The 21,820-nt window shown below is 37.3% G+C and overlaps 1 protein-coding gene across 6 annotated transcripts; it reads right to left on the bottom strand.

The window, feature by feature from the left end:
• Positions 1–3: 3 nt before the first annotated feature.
• Positions 4–20,963, bottom strand: Dmtn (transmembrane and coiled-coil domain 2 protein Dmtn). Of its 6 annotated transcripts, none has more exons than XM_017176205.3 (10): positions 20,359–20,963; positions 5,721–5,903; positions 2,612–3,280; positions 2,480–2,544; positions 1,895–2,412; positions 1,649–1,769; positions 1,469–1,573; positions 1,247–1,360; positions 983–1,158; positions 4–556 (listed from the first exon to the last, which is right to left on the bottom strand). In XM_017176205.3, the coding sequence occupies exons 2-10, from the start codon at positions 5,860–5,862 to the stop codon at positions 430–432; spliced, it is 2,037 nt and encodes a 678-aa protein (XP_017031694.1). In that variant the 5' UTR covers positions 5,863–5,903; positions 20,359–20,963; the 3' UTR covers positions 4–429. The 6 variants fall into 6 exon arrangements, with proteins under 6 accessions (XP_017031694.1, XP_070142900.1, XP_017031697.1 ...); XM_070286799.1 differs by having other exon boundaries at positions 20,829–20,963; XM_017176208.3 differs by lacking the exon at positions 5,721–5,903 and adding an exon at positions 4,548–4,630 and having other exon boundaries at positions 2,612–3,444; positions 20,829–20,962.
• Positions 20,964–21,820: the final 857 nt, after the last annotated feature.

Below are 21,820 nucleotides of genomic sequence, written 5' to 3'. Positions count from 1 at the left end.
AAATCGGGGATTTATACAAACTTTCATTTTATATATAATTTCAATAGCATTTAATATAGTAATGTAAATATATTTTATATAGGTTATGCATACACATATTATGTATGCTCAAATATACGTAGTTGAGTGATGCACGGAGACATGTCAGCATTTTCAAGTTACTTTTACATACATACACATACATAGTTTAAATCAATTTTGCTAAATTTGATGCGAGATTGTGTTTGATGATTGGTTGAATGTTTTTGTACAGTTCCTCGAGAGTGAGTGTATGTTCGTATGGATAATTGATACAATTTCAGTTAAAAATATAATAATTGTTATTCTCGTTATCATCGATAAGCTATATATACAAGGTATGCAGCACTTTAGACCTTAAGCTAACTAAAGAACGTACGAACTACTCGGTAGATGAGATGGAGGCAGAGTTCACTTGACCACCAGCGATTGCTTGAGATGCCGCACAAGGCCCGAGCCTATATCCTGTACATCCGGCCATTGTCGTATCACAAAGATAACGAAGCATATCGACAGAAAGGTGGTGAGAACACGAACCCTAAAATAAAAATAGAAGTAATAAGTAATATTACTAAGGATTACAGCAAATATTTATATATCGATAAAGTAAAAATATTTAACGTAGCGATATATTTGCGATAATTTAATAAACAATTTGATTTATCGTAAAAATAAAATCGAAAAAAATAAATTAACAAATATTTGTTAGTTGTTTAAATATTAAATTTGATATTTTTCGATAAATATATAAATTCGATATACCATAATTTCGATATGGCATATTTCGATAGTTTTGTCGATATATCAAATAAATTCACAAATATTTTTTCATTTTTTAAATGTTAAATTTGATATTTTTCTATATTTAAAAAATCGATATATCATATTTTTGATATGGCATATTTCGATATATTTGTCGATTTATCAGTTATTTCCCATTCAATACACATTCCCAACTTATTACCTCGTTTTGAGAAACGGCATTATAATGCCAGCTGCGGTTGCCACCAGCAGGAGTACCACTTGCAATATCGTTAATACCACATTGATGAGTTTCACAACCAAGGCCCGTGCATTGGAATTATCAATGCCCTCGACGGTGACATATTGTTGCTGCGACATGTGCTCCATTTTCGATATCTGTGTGGCAAGCAAGCAAGTGCTCCGGTTAGATTCTGTGTTTGCAAACGGATTTGGGGGGGACTTGGGCGTTGCGCCTCGAACTTACCCTCGTTTGACAGTTCTCGAGCACTTCGTTGACGTCACGTAGTCTTTCATCGCTTTGGTATTGTACTTTCTCCTCCATGTCGGCAATCGTTTGCTTCAGATTCTCAATTTCATTCTGTGGGAACAAAGAGAGGTGGCAAAGGCATGAGCATCGCACGAATGTTGGGCAAACTGCCAAGGCGTCAGCTCAGCGTGTCGGCCAAGTGAACTACGAACTACGAACCTGATGTAATTCCGTCAAGTCATTGATTTGCTCCTCGAGTCCCTCGGCACGATATCGTTCACTTTCGAGTGTGGCGGTCAGATTGTTGAATTCCTTTTGGCCCGTCTACCGGAAATAGAACACGAATAAAAGGATTAGACTTTCCTGGCTTCCCTAGAAATGTATAATGTATACACATACCTCCAGCCGTTCGATGCGCTCCTTGAGCTTCTCGTTTTCAGCCTTTCGCTCGGCCAGCTCGGTCAGCAATGTCTTGAGCACTATATGGTATTGGCTGGCACCCGACTGGCTTTTGCCAGAACTGTCAAGAAAAATATAAAATTAGATTACTTAGGATAGATGTTCGCAAAGTACGAATTTGTTTCTTTGATTTCATATGAAAATAACATTTAAATCAAGAAAAATCAAATACTCTTCGGAACTTACCCGGCCGGTATACTTTCGCTGGTCACGCTACTGCATTCACTGTTGTCACTGTTGAATTTGCCTGTGCCACTGCCAGCCCCACCTGTGTTATTGTTGTTGTTGTGACCACCGCCACCGCCCGATCCTGTTGAAGTGCCCGCACCGGGCACCTGCTGCAATCGTTCATTGGCCGCCAGGACATCGGCATTGGCATTCGCCTGCATGCCTTGCAGCTCGGCTTCGCTCATCTGATTGATGTTGTCGGCGCTGCCAAACTTGTTCTTGATAAGGTGGGCAAATTCACGCGGCTTGGACATCACCGAACCGGAAAAGCCAGTGATGCCGTCACGGATGTTGCCACCAACATTGCGCAATCCCTGGCCCACATCGCGCAACACCTCACGCGGCTGGCGATGCTGGCTTTTGGTCTGGAACTGGTGATTCTGTAGATCCTTGGCCCGTTTCGTGTAATTGTCCAGTTTCTTTTGCAGCTGCGAAATGTTGTGCGCACTCTTCTGGTTCTTCTTCTCGAAGACAGCCTGCAAGTGGGATAGTGGTTAGGTTTTGTGCTTTTAGTGGATTTAAGGATTATAAGGGAGAACCCACCTTGATGCGCTGCAGCTGTTGTTTGTCGGCACTGGCTGCCAGCTTCAGATACTCATTGACATTATCTGAAATAAAGTTGGAAAGTTGCAATACTTCTCTGTAGGAATTTTTCTTTGGAATCTTAATACTCACCATCTCTGGCAGTTTGCTCTTGACGGATGGACTCCTTGGTGCATTGGATCTTGGTGTTCAAACGGTCAATGGCCTGGACGCTTGAGCTGCGCTCATGGCAGCGGCGATGCACCTTTTTGCTGCTGTCAAACTCATCGGATACGAATGATGAATAGTAGTCCTCGTTGCCAGACAACCGTGAGTCCTCCAGCCCGCTGCCAGTGCCAGCGCTGCCACCGCCACCTCCTCCTCCACCGCCGCCGCCGCCCTGATTTGGACCCAGGAAATCCGTCATGTCGTTGATGCCACCAACGAGACCGCTGTAGGCCAGCAGGCCGCCCTGATCAGAGCCATGGGTGCGTCTCTGGCGTTCGCGACTACGCCGCCGATGGGTGGGGCTGTGGCTGCGGAAGCCACGAGCCACCACCCCGCCGCTGCCCAAACTGCCGGTCACCGTGTTGCCGCCGCTGTAGACAGCCGCCTGTGCAGCTGCCACTGTGCTGGATGAGGCTGAGGAATTGCTGTTCGTGTTCGCGGAGGCTGTTCCGGATCCGGAAGTGCCGCCTGCCCCAGTTGTTGCCGAAGCTGTTGCTGCTCCTCCACCTCCGGCTGCTGACGCCGTCGTTCCGCCCGCCGCTGCTGCTGCTGTCTGAGTGGCTGCCGCTGCCTCGCTGGCACGCTCCCGGGACACTGGCGAATTGTGGCGCATAGAAAAGTACGTGATGTTGGGTTATTCTCTGGGTCTACTCAGCGGTTTCCCTGTTCTTAAATTCAGTTTGTCGGGAGGCGCAGTTTGGGTTAGCTCCAAAAAAATATGTTTAGCGTGTGGAGGAGAGTGTGCTGTTTGTGAGATGCTGATGGAATGCGTTTTTTTTAGTAGGTACTTATTTTAGTTATTAAATTGTATATTTCATTTAGTTAGCTCAGTTGGTCATATGGCGTGGAATTATAAAGGGAATGTAGCAAGTGTGCTGAATGTGAAATTATGTTGGATTTTTTTAATAGTTTTCTTTGGTTCTTAAAGTTAAAGTTAGTTTTAGCGTTTTGGCTTTGGATTTAGATATTTATAGGTTATTTAAACCTCTTAAATAATGTATAATTATTATTTGAGAAATTAAGTAAATACTTTAAAAATTGGAGTAATCTTAAAGATTGTTTTTTAAAATTTCAAAAAGTAGAGACCAAATTTGAAAATTTTGATAATATTTGTTTAATTTTGGTTAAGCAATATTTGGAATACTTGGATAGATTAAGTAAGACTTCGGAAACCACAAGAAAGAAATGAATTTAAGATTATGAACACTTTAACAATTTAAAAAAATTCTTTAAAATCATTATTAAAATACAGAAATATGTTTAGGTTCTATGCGATTCTTATTTCATCTTATATTTGTGTTAATTTTAGTATTATTATTAGTATTTTAAATTTATACAAATTTAGCTTTTCATTTTATAGTTTTTATTTGAAGTCGGCAAATGTATTTGTTTGTTTCTGGATAATTTGGTTAAATAATTTTTAAACGTTTCAATTTTTCTAGCTAACTGTATTTATTTTTAAGAGTTTTATTTTTAAATCAATTTTCGCAAGGCTTGCAAAAAAAGTGTTGCATGCGCATAGGCGCCATGTGTTGTGTATGCTTTTTGCAAGTGTGAGTGTGAGGTTGAGTGTGCGATGAATAAGTGTTTCAAGTGAGTTATTTCACTTTTTTTGATTGACAGCTAGACAGCCTGTGCGTGGGGCAAGAAAAGAGGGAGATAGAGAGACAAGTAGAAGCGGTGGCAGGCGTTTAATAGACTTTAAAATCGCGTGTTTATAGCTTGCTGCGAATAGAATAAAAATAGGCAACAATCCGTTTATGTTTAAGCAGTGAGTGTGTGTGATGAGTATATAGTGTGAAAGTGTGTGGCAACTAGCTAAATAAATAAATAAATAAATGTATGTGTTCTTTATACCTACATTTATCAATGATTCTGATTGGGATTGTTTGATTTGCAAGTGTGGCTAGTAGTTAGGCGGGCTAACATTCAACGGTTACAAAGCTAAACAAGGAAAAAATAAAAAAGAGATAAACGGAAACATGTAAAGTGAACGAAGTCAAACACAAACAGATAACAAATGTTACGGCAGAGGAGTCCAAATGAAAACAAGGAAATAAATAAACTCAAAAGCACTCAAAAGTGGGCTATAATATTTTCAAATTTAATTAATTCATGGCATATTTGTAAGCTTGTTGATGCCGACGAGAACTCGCAGAAACAGTGCAAACATAACGGCGGGGTGATATGGGGGGTAGTAAAGGTCGTAAAGGGGGTTGTTGCTAGCTGGGCGGCTTTTGTGGCTTTCTGGGAGGATGACTCATCACCATCATCCATCGTCATGGGGTGAAATTTAATGGGAAAACATACAGCAATGGGGAAAGCATAACAGAAATGGAAAGGAAAGCTTAGTTCTGATTCTGGATTCTATATGATCTATCTGAACAACACATTTCCTTGGTTAATCTTAAATGTTTTGCATTTCTTCCTTTAATCTATTATCTTCTTAAATATTTTCTATGGCTTACCTAGTAGTACTATTAACATTATTTCATATTTTTCTACTTGATTACTTTGCTTAAATTGTTATTTTAAATTTTTTATACAATGTAATAAATTCATTATATCAAAACTATGTTTAAACCAATTCCAATTTCGAATTTTCTATACCAATTTAAATCTTCAACTATTTAAATATCCCCCTAACTATGAACTTTTAATCTCTCTAAGAAAACCTCCAATAATTAAGTGTTCAAGATTATCAACAACTATTTAAGGGCTCTTCTTCATTCATAAATTCTGCTCAACCTACAGCTATATAAACTAGTTAATGGCGGAAGCACAAATTGAATGAGACGCCCACTGATAAGACAGCAGCGTTGCCTAGCCAAATCGAGCTTCACCAGATTGACACCAGACCCGGCGATAAGCAGCAGGAAGCTCAAGCTTTAACCCAGGCCAATCAATCCAATTAGGCGTGCCGGGCTATTGCTAAGGGGAATGGAGGAAAGGACAGGAATAATGATTTCTTTCGAGGAAGAGGATTCGGATTACTAATCAGAGAGGAGGACTAATGATCATAATTGGTAATTACTTTGCTCGGTGCTTCGACTGGCGGATGGAGAGCGACTGGCGCGCAGATTAGAGCTGGAACCGCGGGACGGGCGCAGGGGCTGCAGCGTTAGGAGATCCCGATTCTGGTTCGGATTGTGGGCCGCATTAGGCGTAGAGTCCATTATTGCATACTGCCATTCAATGACCACGATTTCGCCGCTGGCTGCAAGTAAACAAGAAACAAAAGACGACACCCAATGAGCAACAATACAATATTTATTTTCAAGCATTTTTCTAGGCTATGTAGATTGCAAAAGTCTAAAGGTGAATCAACTGTCCGCCAGCTGATAATCGGTGTATAATCCGATTATATATACATTCCATACATATACAAGTGTGAAGAAAACTGGAGCACACGGAATAAACAAGAATAATAAATTATATGCATTCCTAGCGTTGTTTAATAGGAAACAAAGAGTCTCTGGTGGCAGATGGAAACCATCTTGTAAGTAAATTCAAATGGCCAAAAATAGTGACATCACTGGCACACTTCAAGTGCTTCGTGCTCAGCCTTGCGATATGTATACAATCTATATGTGCTCTTAGCCAGATATGGTAGCAATTTGGTATAGATAATGCCTTTAGATTCCTATATACCCGCCATAGCTACCGATCGACTATATCGACGAGCCATATATAGATTGATTCGTGTTAGTATTGGCGTCTGAAAAAAAAAACGTAGAACTCAAGTGCCATGGGCGGCATGACAATGATGTTGGAGCGTTACCCGTAGAGGGAGGCATCATCATCATCATCATCAGGGTGGCACACAATGATAACAATTGTTTACTTAACTTGATTATAAACATTTATACATTTGAGTCTGTTTCTGTTTGTTTCGTTGCCAGCACACCCAATTGAGTTATTAATAAACAATGCCAGCCCTCAGTCGCACCTCTATTTTTTTTTTTCAGCGTCAGCACATGCTAGGTTCTCAAATTGTTAAATAAGAATTATCAAGACAACGTCTATGTATATGGTGGTATATTTATCAATAAATAACATCCTAGAGCTTAAGGTCTGACATGGAAGCTATCGAAGATTCGAATAAACACAAACTTCAAGGAATTTTTAACTTAAAAGTACTTCGTTTTCAGCATATCAGAATTTTCCTTATTAAAGTTAAATTCCTCTTTCCTTTAACAGTGTTTTAAATAGCAAATAATGGAATTAAAAAAGCAAACCCCTATGATCTGAGCCGCCAAATGTATAAATTGTTTACTAATTATCACTAAAAGTTTAGTGCAATATGTATACATCAATGCAATGACCTTTAAATGTTTACTTTGGCCAACAAATTTATAGCGCCAATAGTCTGAAAGCATTTTCAAAGCCAACGATTTTTCTCATTTTAAGATCCCAAATATTTTTGTTTTGTTTATTTTCATAGCTCTTGGTCAGACATAATCCTTGATAGCTGACACTCCCTTCTAGAAATAAAATTCCCCTGTGGTTAATCCCCCAACCAAAACCGATGAAATGTCTTGAATTCCATTACATCAATGTCTGCTTTCTTTCAAGTGAGTCGGTTAGGTTAATCTTTGCCTTCTTTTGTCGGCTCACTGCCTCTGCCTTTCCAGATCGTAATCAGCTTTAATGGAGGCCACTTTCACACCCGCCCGGAGACCTACCCCATTGTTACTTCACTTGAACCAATTGAGAATCCACAGGCAGCACTTTTCCACTCTCGTTTCGCTTTTCACTCTCTCGCTCTGTGCGCTCGCCTTACATTTTTCGGGTAATTTTCCGTTTGGTAAATCCCTTTAAGCTCATCCCTCCTTTGCCCCCCACACACACTCTCGCTTATGTTCAGACATTTTTAGAGTCTATCATTTTGCATTGTAAAGCCCGCCAGCGAGCCGTGGTATCGACTTGGTCGTTATTAAGCTTATGCTTTTACTATTTTTTGAAATACCTCAAGGCTTGAAAGTACCACAAAGGTAAGATTAATCTTTATTTTAGTAGTAGATCCAAATATTTTTGGTTAAAAGATTTGCAAAACTCTTATCTAAACTTAAATTTCTCTTAAACATAACACCCTTTCAAAGTTTAATAATATTTTAAAAGAGTTTTATATGTTTTTAACGATTAATAATAGTTAAGCTACCCACTTATTTTTGTTATAACAGCTGGAAGCATGGGAGAGAGTGCAAAAATAAATACAGATAAATTGGGGGACGTAAAACGAGAGATAAAGATGGACTTTATACTCAGTCCGTTGCGCTTTCAACCCAAATGCTCATCTGCACTTGACTGCGCCTCACAACTGATAGGTGGCAGGGGCACTGAAAGTCGGTTGGGGAAAGGGAGGAGGTGGTGCCTCCCTCAGCTACGACGTTTTGCTGTCTGAATACGAGCATAATCATTTTTCTTTGTGCCCCTTTCTTCTTTGGGTTTGTTTGTGAATTTTAATCAACGTATTTTGTAACCTTCTTCTGTTTTTCGTGCTTTGTTATTCCCGCGACTCGCGGCTCATTCGCTTTCTGTGTTATTTTTTGTTTTGTTTTGTTGTTGTTCGTGCGCTGACTGATGTTTAAACAGAAAACAAAACAGAAACAAAATAATAATAAGCGCATTGAAATTATATATCATGGGAAACGGAAGAAATGCCTAGGCGACTAGGGAATACGCTAACTTTTTAACTAGAAAGTCAACGGATTTCTAAAGTCACTAAATTCGTACTTGGGAATTTTAAGTGCGCTCTTTTCATAAACTTGTAATTTGTAAGCAACAGCTTAACTAAACATCTTTTAAACATCATTTCTATTTAAAATCGTTTAAAATATAATAAAATTTAATCCTAAAGAAGCTAAAGGTCTAAGTTCTTACACCAATTAAAATCTTATTAGGTTCAAACGCATAATCTTTATTAAGATAATAACTACAGTTTTAAAGTGTTCAATTAAATTAAAAGCTATTTTTTGTATATGTCATTAAAAATTTCAAATAAAAACATTAACACTGCAATTAAAATATAAGAAACAAGCAATTTACTTTGTAGTCACAAATCTTCTCAAAATGTCTTATCAACAACCTTTTAGCACAGAAAAACAAAAACTGTTGCAATGCACATTGAGAAATTGTTCAGGGTCATTGCACTCGCGACTTTGGCACGGGTTAAACCCGTGCCGTCTCCGACTTTGTACAAAGATTTCAGCTTAGAAATATGGACAAGTCGCAGTTCTTGCGATAAGAAGCAGCAGATGATTATTCCGTTTTGTTCCAGTCACAGTAGAGTCACTGTTTTTATTACTAAGTGCCAGTTTACTTCGGTTATCAGTGTTGTCTGTATTCGAGTGCAAACGCACTCGGTAGGTCTAACAATGGGAAGCGATTCAAATCGGGCGTAACTTCCGCATTCCATATCTCTGAGAAAGGAATTGAATGGGAGATAGAGGACAATGGGAAGTGAGCAGAGTTCAGAGATAGAGTTTTAAGATCTGGATATCTGGATATTAAAGTAATAGCTTCAAAGTTCACCTACTATTGACATAAAAAGGTTATATAATATTTCCCCTAAATCTTTGTGGCCCTTTGCTTTTAGTATAATACATGACTCATCAACAGTTATGAAAATTTCTTAAAAGTTAAAACATTCCCTTACATCATTGGGGTTTTCTTAAGAGATTTTCAATCTAACAAATTATTATTTATACATTCTCTGTCAACACACTCTTCCGTTTTATTGTTTGTTCCGTCAGAAAACATGCATTTTTACAGACTTTGAATGCAGATTCAATTATGCTAAGGCATTTTCCTAATGACTCTGACATTGGGAAAGGCACATGTCTAATGGGCATCCCGACCAGCCGCAGCGCATACAGCATCTTGGAGCACAGCTGCTGCTGCTGCTTATCGTTTGTGAAGGTCACCACGGCTGGATTATAAATATAAGGAACAGCATTAAATTATAAGTCCGTCGTGCATACAGACAACGAGACAGCCAGTCAGTCAGCCAGTCAACAAGTAATTACAAGACCGACTCTCGGTCTCGTTTGCATTTCCACCCTATACACATACTTACGCCCAACTGAGAGTAATTCCATCATTAGACAGAATGCTGTTGAAAAGCTTTTTATAGACTTTGGTCCACATTTCTGCCATCTAAGTAATGTTGTAGACAGTGCTCAGTACCCAGTACCCCGACTGTCTGTAGTAATTTGAATTCAAAATGACATCATGAAGCGCCTCTAATTCCAATTAGACTGCGGTCATTTGTTCCTACAGTTCAAGACGATTTAAGCTATGAAATTTAGCGGAAAGCTGTCTCAAGTTTCCTACACAATTGTTCTTAAATGAGTCATTTTTTTGTGTATTCAAAGGTTTGTTTTTAGATTAAGCATCGAATTAAACTTAAAAGTATTTTAAACAACTATTCAAATCCCTTAGTTTTCCTGTTTTCCCTTCCCTGTTGATCTTGTTCTTCTCCTCACAAGTAATATTTCACTTTTTCTGTATATATGTTGTACTTCTACTTAAAAATTCCTTATCGTTACTTACCACTTCTGCTGAATGTCACACTGTGTTTCTTCTGCGGGGCCGCTTATGTAAGAGCGGATTCCAACCGACAGTATCATAAATGTTGCCCAGGTCAGGGTATTAAGTAATACATACATATACTCGTTTATATATACATTTATAAAGTATACAAACAACCATTGAACTTGCCATGAAGAACTGCAAAGTTTGCTCAACCAAAACCCGTAAAAGGCAAATGGAAAAGAGGCCAAAGAAAACAAAAACAAGAGCGTAAACTTTTGACTGTTGCCCCATTACCTCAACAATTTAACAAGACGCAATGTTGTCAATGTATTTTTTATAGATGTTACTGATTGCTCTTGTTGTTGTTTCAGCATTTTGCGTGGTGTTTTATTGTTGCAGGTGTTTAAATTGCCATTCGCGAGACAAGCCAAAGGTAAAGTAAAGTGTAGCCTGCCAGTCAGCTAGCGTTTTTTTTTATTGTGGCTGACGACTTTGTTCTCATTCGTTGCCAGATACAAGAATGGGGTGGCGAAAAGGAGGGGGTGCTGAAAGGGAGGTGTAAAAGTGTGTAAACGGTGGGGCGAGAGCGCACCTGGCAGGTGTCGTGAGCTAGCCGTGATTCACCCAACACATGAAAACCAAGATAAACATACAATACTTTGGTGAATTTTTTTTTTACACTCTACTAATTCCCACAAAATTTAAACTGTTGATAATTTGGTAGAGCAAAACTGTTGAATGCAGTTTAAGATGTAGGAAGACTTATATTTTTACGTTATTTTCGTCAGAAGAAGAATTATTTTTAATTTATTAAAATTTAATATTTATAGTTATAGAAAACAGGTAATATTCAAGCAGTAGTTGCTCTCAGACACAGCCATTGTTTATTATCAACACTAGTTATATGCTGAGCAACTTATTTGGGAATTCTAGTAGCAACAAAAGCTGCATATGCACAGAACCTGTAAGATCGTCTTTACAAAACCAACTCAAGCTTGGTTAGTTTATTTTTGAAAGTTTCATTTAACTGAAATTTACTTTCTATTCAACACAGGGTAGCAAAACAAATATACTTTTTGCTAGGGTAACAAATAAACCAAAAAACTTGCGCAACATTGCGACGTTTTATTTTTATTTTTCGCTTTAGATAAGCGCACTTGGTACTGTCATAATCGACAGCCACCGCAGTCGCAACCGCAGAAAAAGTCGAAAGGAAAACAGAAACGCTTTTGTCATTTCCAATAAGCTTATTATCGCTTGCAATGGATCCCCAGCAGATCTATTTTCGAACTGCCACCCAACGATATCAGCCATATAGCAATTGTATTTTAATTACAAACCTTATTTATCAATCAATCAGCCCCTGGCAGCGGCATTGTTGTGTAAGTCAGAAAAGTGAGAGGGGAAATTTCTTTCACTATCTGGCATAATTAGTGGGTTACACGAGTTCAAATTGAAGCCAAATCGTTTAGATAACGAAAAAAAAAAGAAAAGAAAAACATTTTCCATTAGCTACATGTTTCCAAGACTTCAACATGTTGCTAATGAATGTTTTCAACATGTTGCTAGAAATAATTAGCAAACATTCCAGGTAGAAATCTTCAAGTGATTCAGCAACGTAAAATATAAGATAAAATTTGATTTATGGTCAAGCACCCGGCCTCTAATTACCGCAAAACAAATGAAACCAAAACAAACCCGAAAAGAACGGGCCAGAAAACAAAAAGTGATTTTGCGTTTTCCCGGTAACTCATACAGAGTTCAACGTGAGAGAGATAGCGCCAGGTGAACGAGAAGATTTCTCAAAATTTAAGGTTCATTGTGAAATGCGAAAAACATATAAAAATATTCCACATAAAGATAAATTCAGGTAGATAATCCGTTTGCTGATGACCCCGAAACTAAGGTCTTCTAAGCTATTTGGTTAAAGAAAAATAGGTATACTCCTTTAGGTTTTATTTTATAAAATGTTGATTAATAATGTTGCATATGAACATACATCCTACTATCTTTCTTTAGTAAAATCTTAAAACAGCCATTATATTAATCACTGTAAAGTAAAGCTAGTTAGCTTTAGTAAATGCCACAAGTCACTGCAAAAAAAGTTCCACTCTGTTTCCCCACTCATATTTCCTGATTTCTACTCATCCCACACATGTTTTTCTTTGCCAAATAGAAGTTATTAGCGCTACAAGCTTTTCTCAGTAAGATTGGCAATCAATTGACCGTGCTTAGGTCTTATCTAATGTCCACAACAAGCCCACACACCTGACATTAATCAGCCCTCGCCCTCAGGTGTTGGCTAAACCCACGTCCATCCAATAGGTGCCACATCGAGTGTGTAAATATAACAATTTGATTCACCTTCTTAATAATCAGAGGGCAGCGACTGAAGGAAACCTGATATCATTATTTGTGTGGATACACACTCACGTAATTGAGTATATAGAGGTGAGTGTCTCGGAATGACTCCTCCTCCTAGCAACTTTTCATTTAAAGACAAGAATATACTTATTTGTATATTATTAGACACGTTCAACAGATCAAATAATGTTTCCTGTAAAATAGGAAATAAATGCATTTGTTTGTGAGTCATTAATAGTGGGTATCGTAGCTGGCAATATCAGACTTTTGCTTACGAATTATTTATATTATAGAGCTGATAACAAAGTTGTTTCTTTTTTTATTTATCTAAACAAAATATTTTCTAGTATAATATATAAATATTCCAGTTAATTCTTATTCGTTTGTATTTCAAAATATTTAAAATATAACTTTAAAGGCAATTCCTTTTGGCTGTTATTAGTCAGTAAACCGAATTTTTATGCCAGTCCAAAAATCAATATATTATCTTTATTGGTATCCAATAGATGGGCAATTATTTTTCTTGCCTTGTCATTATTAAAGCTTAATTTTTTTAAATGTCACTGTAAAGTGAAATCTATTCAAGTGATTGTTTTAAGGGAAAAACTAAGTATTTTCCAATCGATTCTCGTATTACTTTCCTCTCCCGTTTTGTTTTCCTCTGCGGTTTTTGTGGTGCGGAAAAAGTTTTTCAGTTACCAGCAAGTAGTAGTATTAGTAGTCAGCCAGGCAATTACCTTTATGACAGTTATCTAATGCTTTCTGGCAAACTCTGTATGGCTATTTCTCTACTTTTTGTCCCATCCCCCTTCTCCAGAGCTCTCTCTTCCGCTGCGGCTACCCATTAACGCAATTGGTTTGTGCCACTTTCTTTGAGATACACTCGCAGCACGAGTCCAGCATGTGGGGCCACCGTGATGCTGTGCTGAAAACTTGGCAGATACTTCTAGTTGCCCTGCTGATGTTTCGGCCATAACTCATGACACATTTGAAACTATTTTATGGCGTGTTTCCACACAAACAGCCAGCTGTGGGTGCTCTTTTTTTTATTACTTGGTTGTTTCTTCGTTTTTTGTTTATATAAATTTAAAGCTTATCGAACCACTGAATCCTTGACCTCGCCTACAGGTGAAGGTTTGTGTCTGTCTGTCGGATGATCGAAAAGTTCTTGAACTGGCATTAGCCACAGATTAGGATTTATTTACTGCAGCCTTAAAATATTTTTAAGATAAGTTGGTTAAGATAAAACGCTGTCTGCTGCTATGAAAAAGATTCTCACATAACAATGTAATTCCAGACGGTGTTTAATTTTTCATTAGCAACTTCCCAATAGGGAAAACAATTTAATTCGGTTTCTCCCAAGTAAATTATTTAATCCAATAACGAACAATTCAAAGTCAATCGTCGGGTTAATCTATTTTGGCGCTGCTCATTACACAATATATTTAGCTAAATAACAACAAACACACATAATAATTATTGTTTGCACATTAACTAATTGCTCAAAACCCGGTGATAAATTGTTGGGAAATTATGCATACAATTATTTTTTTATACCGCAACGACCACGCCCTAAAGCGGATTGTTTCGTCATTTCATTTTGGGCGAATCGCCTTAATTGAAATTTGCTGCGGGTCAATAACATTTTCGATGGCAACCAGAGAGTTTGGAAAACGAAAGAGGTTGAGTTGGGTTCGGACATCAATTTTATGGTGTCACGGCATTTGTCAGACGAGACACACTGTGTTGAACTTTAAGACGGGTGTCGGAGGCTCAAGAAATCCGAAACAGTTACGAATAAAACTTTTTTTATTTATTTCTTTAAAGGTGATTCATAATTTCTTGGAAGACTTTGTGTAAATATATTACTATATATTACATGCATTTATAAAGAACTTAATCCAAAAAAAGGAAAAACACTTCTTAACTATCATTAAAACAAACCCATTAGAGTATATATGATTTAAACAGTATATATCCACTATTTATGTGCTTTTCTAGAAAGCTTTTTATGTATTAAACAATATTCAAATATTTCTTAAACCTGTTTTGAGCCATGACTTTGCATTCTGACTACCTAAAAGGCATTTTGTAACATTTTATTGAGTGAAACTCACTTAAAAATACAGATGTATTTTAAATAGATCCATTTATATTCGCTGCATATGTTTCCTGAAAACTTGTTATTCTATCACATTTTGTGATTGTCACTTTGAGTCAGCTGTTTCTGCCAATTTCTTCTGTATTGGCCAACGAGTCGTGGGACAGATGCTAAATTGATTAGCACACATCGGCAAATTGCTCATTGAATTTATTCTACGAAAAATGTGACAATTTTTCCGACCCCCGTCCTCTTGTTAGATAAATAAGATTTAATTCTAGGTGAGTCGTGTGCGCGAGCTTTCCTCGAATCGTTTTTCATAAGCATTTCCTTTAAAAATAAACCCGAAAATCATTCGATTTCCCCATTAGCTAGCTCTTCTTACACGTGTTCATTGCTCTCTTGGACTTTGTGTCACAGTCCTGGCGCTGCTGTCGTCGTGTCTTCTTTTTGTTCAACAGCTTGTTCAGCTGTTGTTGATATTACTCACCGAATCATCGGACACAAAGATCAACCTGCTTAACATTTTTACACCGAATGTTCAATGAATTGACCGACCACCCGCAAACGCCGTCAGCAAAAAAAATTATAAAAGCAGTCGCTGTTCGCATGACTAAAATGCAAATACGACAAAATAAATAAAGTAAATATAAACAAATGAAACGCTGCGAGTGTCGTGCATGAAATATTAAACTCATGAAAACCGAGAAAACCGGAAAGGAAAATACAAAGCACGCTGCTAACTTGGCATATACCATACTATACATATATATTTATGCTTAATTTGGTCATTGTTCTGGGGAGTGGGGACTTGAAGCAAAAGACCAAGCTCGAAAAGAACAAAAACAGGGGGGAAAAAAAAATCAAAAACATGTTTTTTGCGAGCTCAACGGTTGGAAGGAGCCAGCAGCAGCACACAGCATGAGGTGGGGTGTTCCGTCAAAAACAAGCCAGCCACCCGAGCCCCCAAATCGGAATGATTCATTTACGACTGCCGCTGACGTTGATCGCATTCGGTTGATGAATTTAAATTGTTCTCAACTAAATGTTTACACGTAAAACAATAGGGGGGGTATTACAAAAGACCTTACTAGTCTAAACCATCTAAAAATGTTATTTTTGAACAGCTATTACAGCTATAACAGAACTTATTTAATTTATGATAATGCAAAAACAAATAGAAAGTTCTTTTAATTTGTACTTTTACTTTGTTATCCTAATGGATGGCAAATCTGTCAATATGAAATAACAATATATTTATATTTAAGCAACGCCTTTGTCATCAGCTTCCATGTTAAAAGCCTTTTCCATTACCCAAAACCGCTGACATTTCCCAGCCATTGTGTCGTCACCCCTGTCTTCCTCATTTATTTTTTTCCATGTGTTGCATGTATCAAAAATTAAATTATTGATTGACAAGTGTCCTCAACCCTTTCCTTCGCCCACAGCCATGAGCACAGCTGAAAAGGTGAAAGTGAAAACAACTGTTTCCATTGTTGCTTGTCTCTTTTTAGTGTTTGTGCAAAACAATTTAACAATTTATGTGTAAATTTTCACAACGGAAGTTGTTGAAACTTATGTATAGTGGGACGGCCACCAGAGCGGCAACAGCAGCAGCAGCAACAGCAAAAACATCCAGTAACACTGCGGCAATAATAGCGCTATAGTTAAACTTATAAGGTCAGTGTCATATTTGGTCAGCTCGTCGAGCATATTTCAAACGAGCAGATGAGTCACCTCAAACACGAGATACAGATACGGGAGATACAGATACATTCATTCATAACAAAAACACACCGGCAGGCAACACTTTCCCTAGAAGTTCATTGTAGAACAAAGAAAGCTTTAAATGCGTATTGTTTACTAGCGAAATCTTGTTCAAGTGGTTGACTCATTTGAGAAGCACTCCTCCGGAAAATGTACCCCACTTTGATCATGAGATCTAATGCTTAGTTTTCTTGATTTCTACGAATTGATGAATAAACAGACCACAAAATACCTAGTCTCGTCTAGCCAAAAGCTCTAATTAAATGTATTTAATATCAATTTGCATGCCTGACATCATCAGTCAAACGAAGACCATTATAATTCTAACTTTACCTTGGCTACTGAACTTTAATCTAAAAAAGAAATTTCGCTCCCGCGCTTATTTCTGCGTATTTTGCGCTGAATTCCTTTGAAAAGTCAACGTTTGTTATAGCTGCACACATTGTGTTAAATAAAGAAATGTGAAAGAAAGAAGTTAACATCCTTTTATCAGTCAATTATGATTAATAAACGCAATCAGAAAGATTAGCTGGTAAGTGGGAAAAAAAATTCTCAGACAAATCTAATCAGGGTTTATTGCTTCATATAGTAAGAACACAAAGTAACAAGCATTTTAAAAAAGAAATACATGGTAGTAGCAGATGATTATGGTTTTTTACAAGTCGGAAATGCGATTAACTTGGGTTATCTGGGGGGATTTCTTGAGGGTTATTCCTTTAGTTGTAAGCTCCAGAAAATATACATTTCTGTAGGATAACAGCAGCTAGGAATTAAAGGTTTTTGTTTATAATCTTGACCATTCCTTTGAAGTATAAATAAAAAGTAGATAAGAAAACTTAATGGGTTCCTCTAACAAGCTAGTTTATGTGTTTGTTTTGGGTTATCTAGGGAAATCTTTTAATTATTGGCTAAGCGAAAAAGGGCTAATCAGGCGGAAAAGCATAGCATTTTGAATATTTTCTCTTGGGTGCGTCGGTTTAGCTTGTTGCTAGGACAAAAGCCATTCAAAGAGCCGGGTCCCCACGTGGCTCTCCTCTCTAGTATTATTTGGCACTCTCTCTCCCCGCCTCTCTTTTGGGCACACGCCCAAAACAACAACGGTGGTGCGAATAAATAAGTGAGGATAAACAGAAAGAAATAACGTGGGGAAAACAAAAACAAATCGAATGGGTTCGCGAGAAGTTCAAGAACAAAATAAAACCCAACACGAATTTCCCTCTGCTTTTATTTGGTTTTTGCGGCTTAAGCGAACTTAATTAAATATGCAAATAATTTGCGTGCCTTCGTGGTTGTTTTCTTTTTTTTTTATGCTCTGATTATATTGCATAATGCACGATATTCGGAGATTAATGCGATTTGGAAGTCGCAGAAACGAAAAACTGGGACTCGGTCACATCCGAAACTCATTTATTTCTTTATTTATCGAGAGAAACTTGATTTCATTTTCGATCAAGGTTGTGAGAAAGCAAAAGAAAAGCAAATGTAGAAGAAAATTAATGTGGAAAATTAATGATTGAAAGCGAATTGATCAATCAATGTGGGATGGGTATTGAAAATTGATAAAAACACCCGTATCCGCATAGGGGTAAATTATAATTAACGTTTGTATTTCATGGGGAATAATCATTTATCTCCACGACACCAAAAAGAGGGCGTATTGTCTTTTTTATGTGAAAAATTCCCAGTTTAATTATTTTCAGGAAATGTGCATTTTATGAAGTTTCCTATTAAAAAACAGATTTGGTCATAAAAAGGAATTACCTCTATATACTAAAAATATTAAAGAAGTTAAATATAAGTTTATTCTATACTAATTCACTTAGGATTTATTGATTTTTACCAATTGTAATTGAATGGATATTTATAAATTCCAAAGTTATTTCAAACCACTTTCGCCCACCCCCAAAAACCAATCGAGTCCCACGAAAAATTGTCTAAATTAAGCATTTGTTATGCCCATTAAACCACCAAAGAGATATAATCGCAATCATCAACATTTTGAAACAAAATAAATGGCTGTGATTTTACCTCAAATTTTCTCCACATGATTTTCGGTTATTTTGAAATGCTGCCTCTCCTTTGAGCCAACAAACCTCTGCACAGATTGCATCTTTGGAATGTGTTAATCTGCTCTCTCATAATCCATCTCCAACCCACCACCCACCTGCCTGTTGACGTCATCATCACCGGCTGATGTCTAGGTCTTCGCACTCTGTCGGGCTCTCAAAATGCCTAATATATACATATATATTCAGATATTGCCTGTGTGGGCAAGGCAAGTGTTTGTGGCGCCGTTGGCAACAAAGTGGGAGAAATGGCTTTTTCATGCTCTACGCCAATTTCCAAACAAATTCTAAACATTTGGGCAATAGAATTTTTCAATGAACAATTTGATATGCTGATATAGATGATATGTATGTATATATAATTATATGCCTGCGCCCAGAGTCTCATAAATTAAACCATCAGTTGTCACAGGCCAAAAGAGATTATTTGGTGGAAAAAAAAAACAAGAGAAAAGAGAAGGTTGATCTGCACACGAAATTAAATAAATAATATAAACACAGCCCCAAAAATAGCTGCCAAGCAAACGAGTGCGAGCGAGAAGGCTACACAGAAAAAAATAAAAATACAAAATGTTAGTTTAATATGTGTTTGTAGGTCAATGTTACTTATTTAAAGATCGATTTTTTAAGTATTAACACAATAGATTGGGCAGAGAGAGGTTTAAGTCCTTTATTATAATACTTATTAACATAATTAAGTAATAATAAATCCATTTAATAAATAAATAAAGACTCCAGATTAAGTAAAGAAATAAATCAATGCTAGCCTTTTTTTAGGGGAGTTGATACTATTTATATGGAAGTTATAAGCGCTGTAAATATTTAATAAATATTATACATATTTTTAAACGTTGACTTTTGTTCAAAACAATTATTTCTCTCTGTGCAAAAATAGTCGCATTGAAAATGACGATTCTTTTCAGTCCGCTTACATTTATTATTCCCGTTTGAATTTAATTCAATTGCAGACGAAAACGTGTTGTTGTAGGATCAACCGTGCCTGTCTCCGAGTAACAACAAAAGCGAGAAAAGATAATAATAATACTAATAATAAACAGGAAGAAGAGGCTATCAAATGAAAAACTTGCTAAAGATCTCACAGAAGAAATGTGCAGCTAAGTGAGTTAGTTGATCAAGACTTGCCTTCGCTAGCGATATATTTATACGTTTTGTGTGGTTAGTTGCCAAGCCACAAAACGCATTTCTTCACTGCGATGAATTGAATTGAAGTTGTGATTAACTTTAATTGTGTTATGCAGATGTCAGCGGGGGACGGGAAGCGGCGAATAGTTATAGTAATCAAAGTGCAGTCGCCCCGCCAGAGCAGCGAAAGCCAGGCCATCCGTGTCGCCGCCATCCAGGAGCGCAGTTAGGGGGCCTGGGGTTTTTGCAAATCCCCCAACTTTTGATAGGATCTCTAACAACTTAATTGCCATCTGAGCGCCAACTATTGTTTATCGTCAAACCGCAGTGCGCGAATATAAAAGGCACCTTAGTAATAAATTTAATTATTCAATACTGTAGAAGGTGTTTTATATTTTATACTATTTTTTATTAAATTTTAGTTTTTTGTATGATTGAAAATATTATGATTTTTACGAAATTTTAAAAGTTCATTTTACATTATTTGGGTATAACCTTCAGGAAAATCAATTTTTGGGAACCCAAAAACTCGAACGTTTTTTCAATAAAACTCTTGAGAATTGTTAACAAAAATACAACCTTAAAACAAAAAGAACACACACACGTTCGTGGACCGCAAGTACGTGAGCGTGTGGGTGTGGTTGTGGCTTAAATAAGCAACTTTGAACTATAAACAATATTCGGCACGCACTCACCTTTGCAACAACAATAACGACAGCAGCGGTTTTAACGGTAATGCAGCCACCCCGCTGTCTCTCCGCTCTTTTTCCACTCTCCTCTGTGCGCTCTCTCTCTCTCTCTCTCACTGCCGTCTCCTCGCCTCTCCCTTTTCGATTTGTAGTTTTTGGCTGCTGCAGCGCTTGATTTTTTATGCACACATAAATTTTCAAACTGCGACGCCCTTTTTTCGTTTTTCTCTCTCACCAAACTAAACAACAACTATCGCACACACTCACACTCGCACAGCTACAAACACACGCGCGCGCGTTGTTAACAACAATTTGGCTTTTCACTCTTTGTGTATTACATTTTCCTCTTGGACTTCGATTTCGCTAACCGCTTTTCCTTTCGCTCTGCGCAAAGTCGCTCACGGAAAATCTTTGCTCTACAGGGGCAATCTGCCTATTTATTATTCAACATGCAACACTTGGGTCGTGGTCCTTACATTTAAATTTAATTCGCCTTCAACTATGTTTTGCTGCTGCACTTTACTTCGCGATTCGCCCGACACAAGCAATCGCCGCTTAAGATTATTTACTTCGACCGTTCGCTGCTTCCGACAATAATGCTGACATTTGCCAGAAAAAGTACCTTTTATCCTTCGAGGCCTCTGGTCACACTTGAACAAACAAGAACGCGTTTTCACCATTTTATTGACAGGGATGGCAAATAAGAGTTATCAGAAAGTAAAATTGACATATATTAAAACAACACTTTATATGTAGTAAAAGCTAAATTAAATGAAGTCTGCTTTAATTTTCTAAAAAGTCGGAATTCCTGCTGTATTTAAATTTTACCTGCAATCACACTTAAAAATAACCTAATTTGACGGAAAAGAAGGGGGAATGACACGATTTTACATACCTTTTTCGAGAAGTCTGGCGGCGACTTTATCTTGTGGCGTTGCCAGACTTTTGAATCTATAGCAACAGGCGCTGCCAGAATGTGAGTCTCGAGCCACCAGCGCTGCCGGACTGTGCAACTCCTGTTGAAGGGAAATTACGCGGGTTTGATGGGTGTTTTTAACTATATAGGGTAAAAGGAAATGGAAAAAATAATTAATAAATAATTAGTCAAATTGGAAATAAGATAAACCTGCATTTCAAGTATTTTTTGGAACTACAGGTGGAGGAATATCAATGTTCGCTGTAAAGTCGTAAATGAAATATAAAACGTACTTTTTAATTTAAATTAAATTAATTTTATATTATATTTTGTATTAACAATTCGGTTGACTATCGACGAATTAATTCATCGGTTACAGGATATAACATAGATTGTATCGATGTATTGCTTTATAAAACAATCGATAGTTGGTAGTTTTGACTTTTAATGGCTTTGTCACCTCTAATCCTGTTGATGTGTTGTAAAAATATTGTAAAACTATCGCATCGATGATACATCAAGGGTATTCCCTTGAAGCCTGTATAGTTGTGT

Source organism: Drosophila kikkawai, chromosome 3R (assembly GCF_030179895.1).
Source record: "Drosophila kikkawai strain 14028-0561.14 chromosome 3R, DkikHiC1v2, whole genome shotgun sequence".
Taxonomy (NCBI): domain Eukaryota; kingdom Metazoa; phylum Arthropoda; class Insecta; order Diptera; family Drosophilidae; genus Drosophila; species Drosophila kikkawai.
This window is presented reverse-complemented; position numbering and strand designations above follow the sequence as displayed.

Excerpts from the sequence above, each read along its gene's own strand:
- Dmtn (XM_017176205.3), bottom strand. The coding sequence starts at position 5,862 with ATGGACTCTACGCCTAATGCGGCCCACAATCCGAACCAGAATCGGGAT. Across the intron at positions 1,770-1,894 it reads AGCGAAAGTATACCGGCCGG|TTCTGGCAAAAGCCAGTCGG; the intron begins GTAAGTTCCGAA and ends TTTTCTTGACAG. Across the intron at positions 1,574-1,648 it reads AGCGCATCGAACGGCTGGAG|ACGGGCCAAAAGGAATTCAA; the intron begins GTATGTGTATAC and ends TATTTCCGGTAG.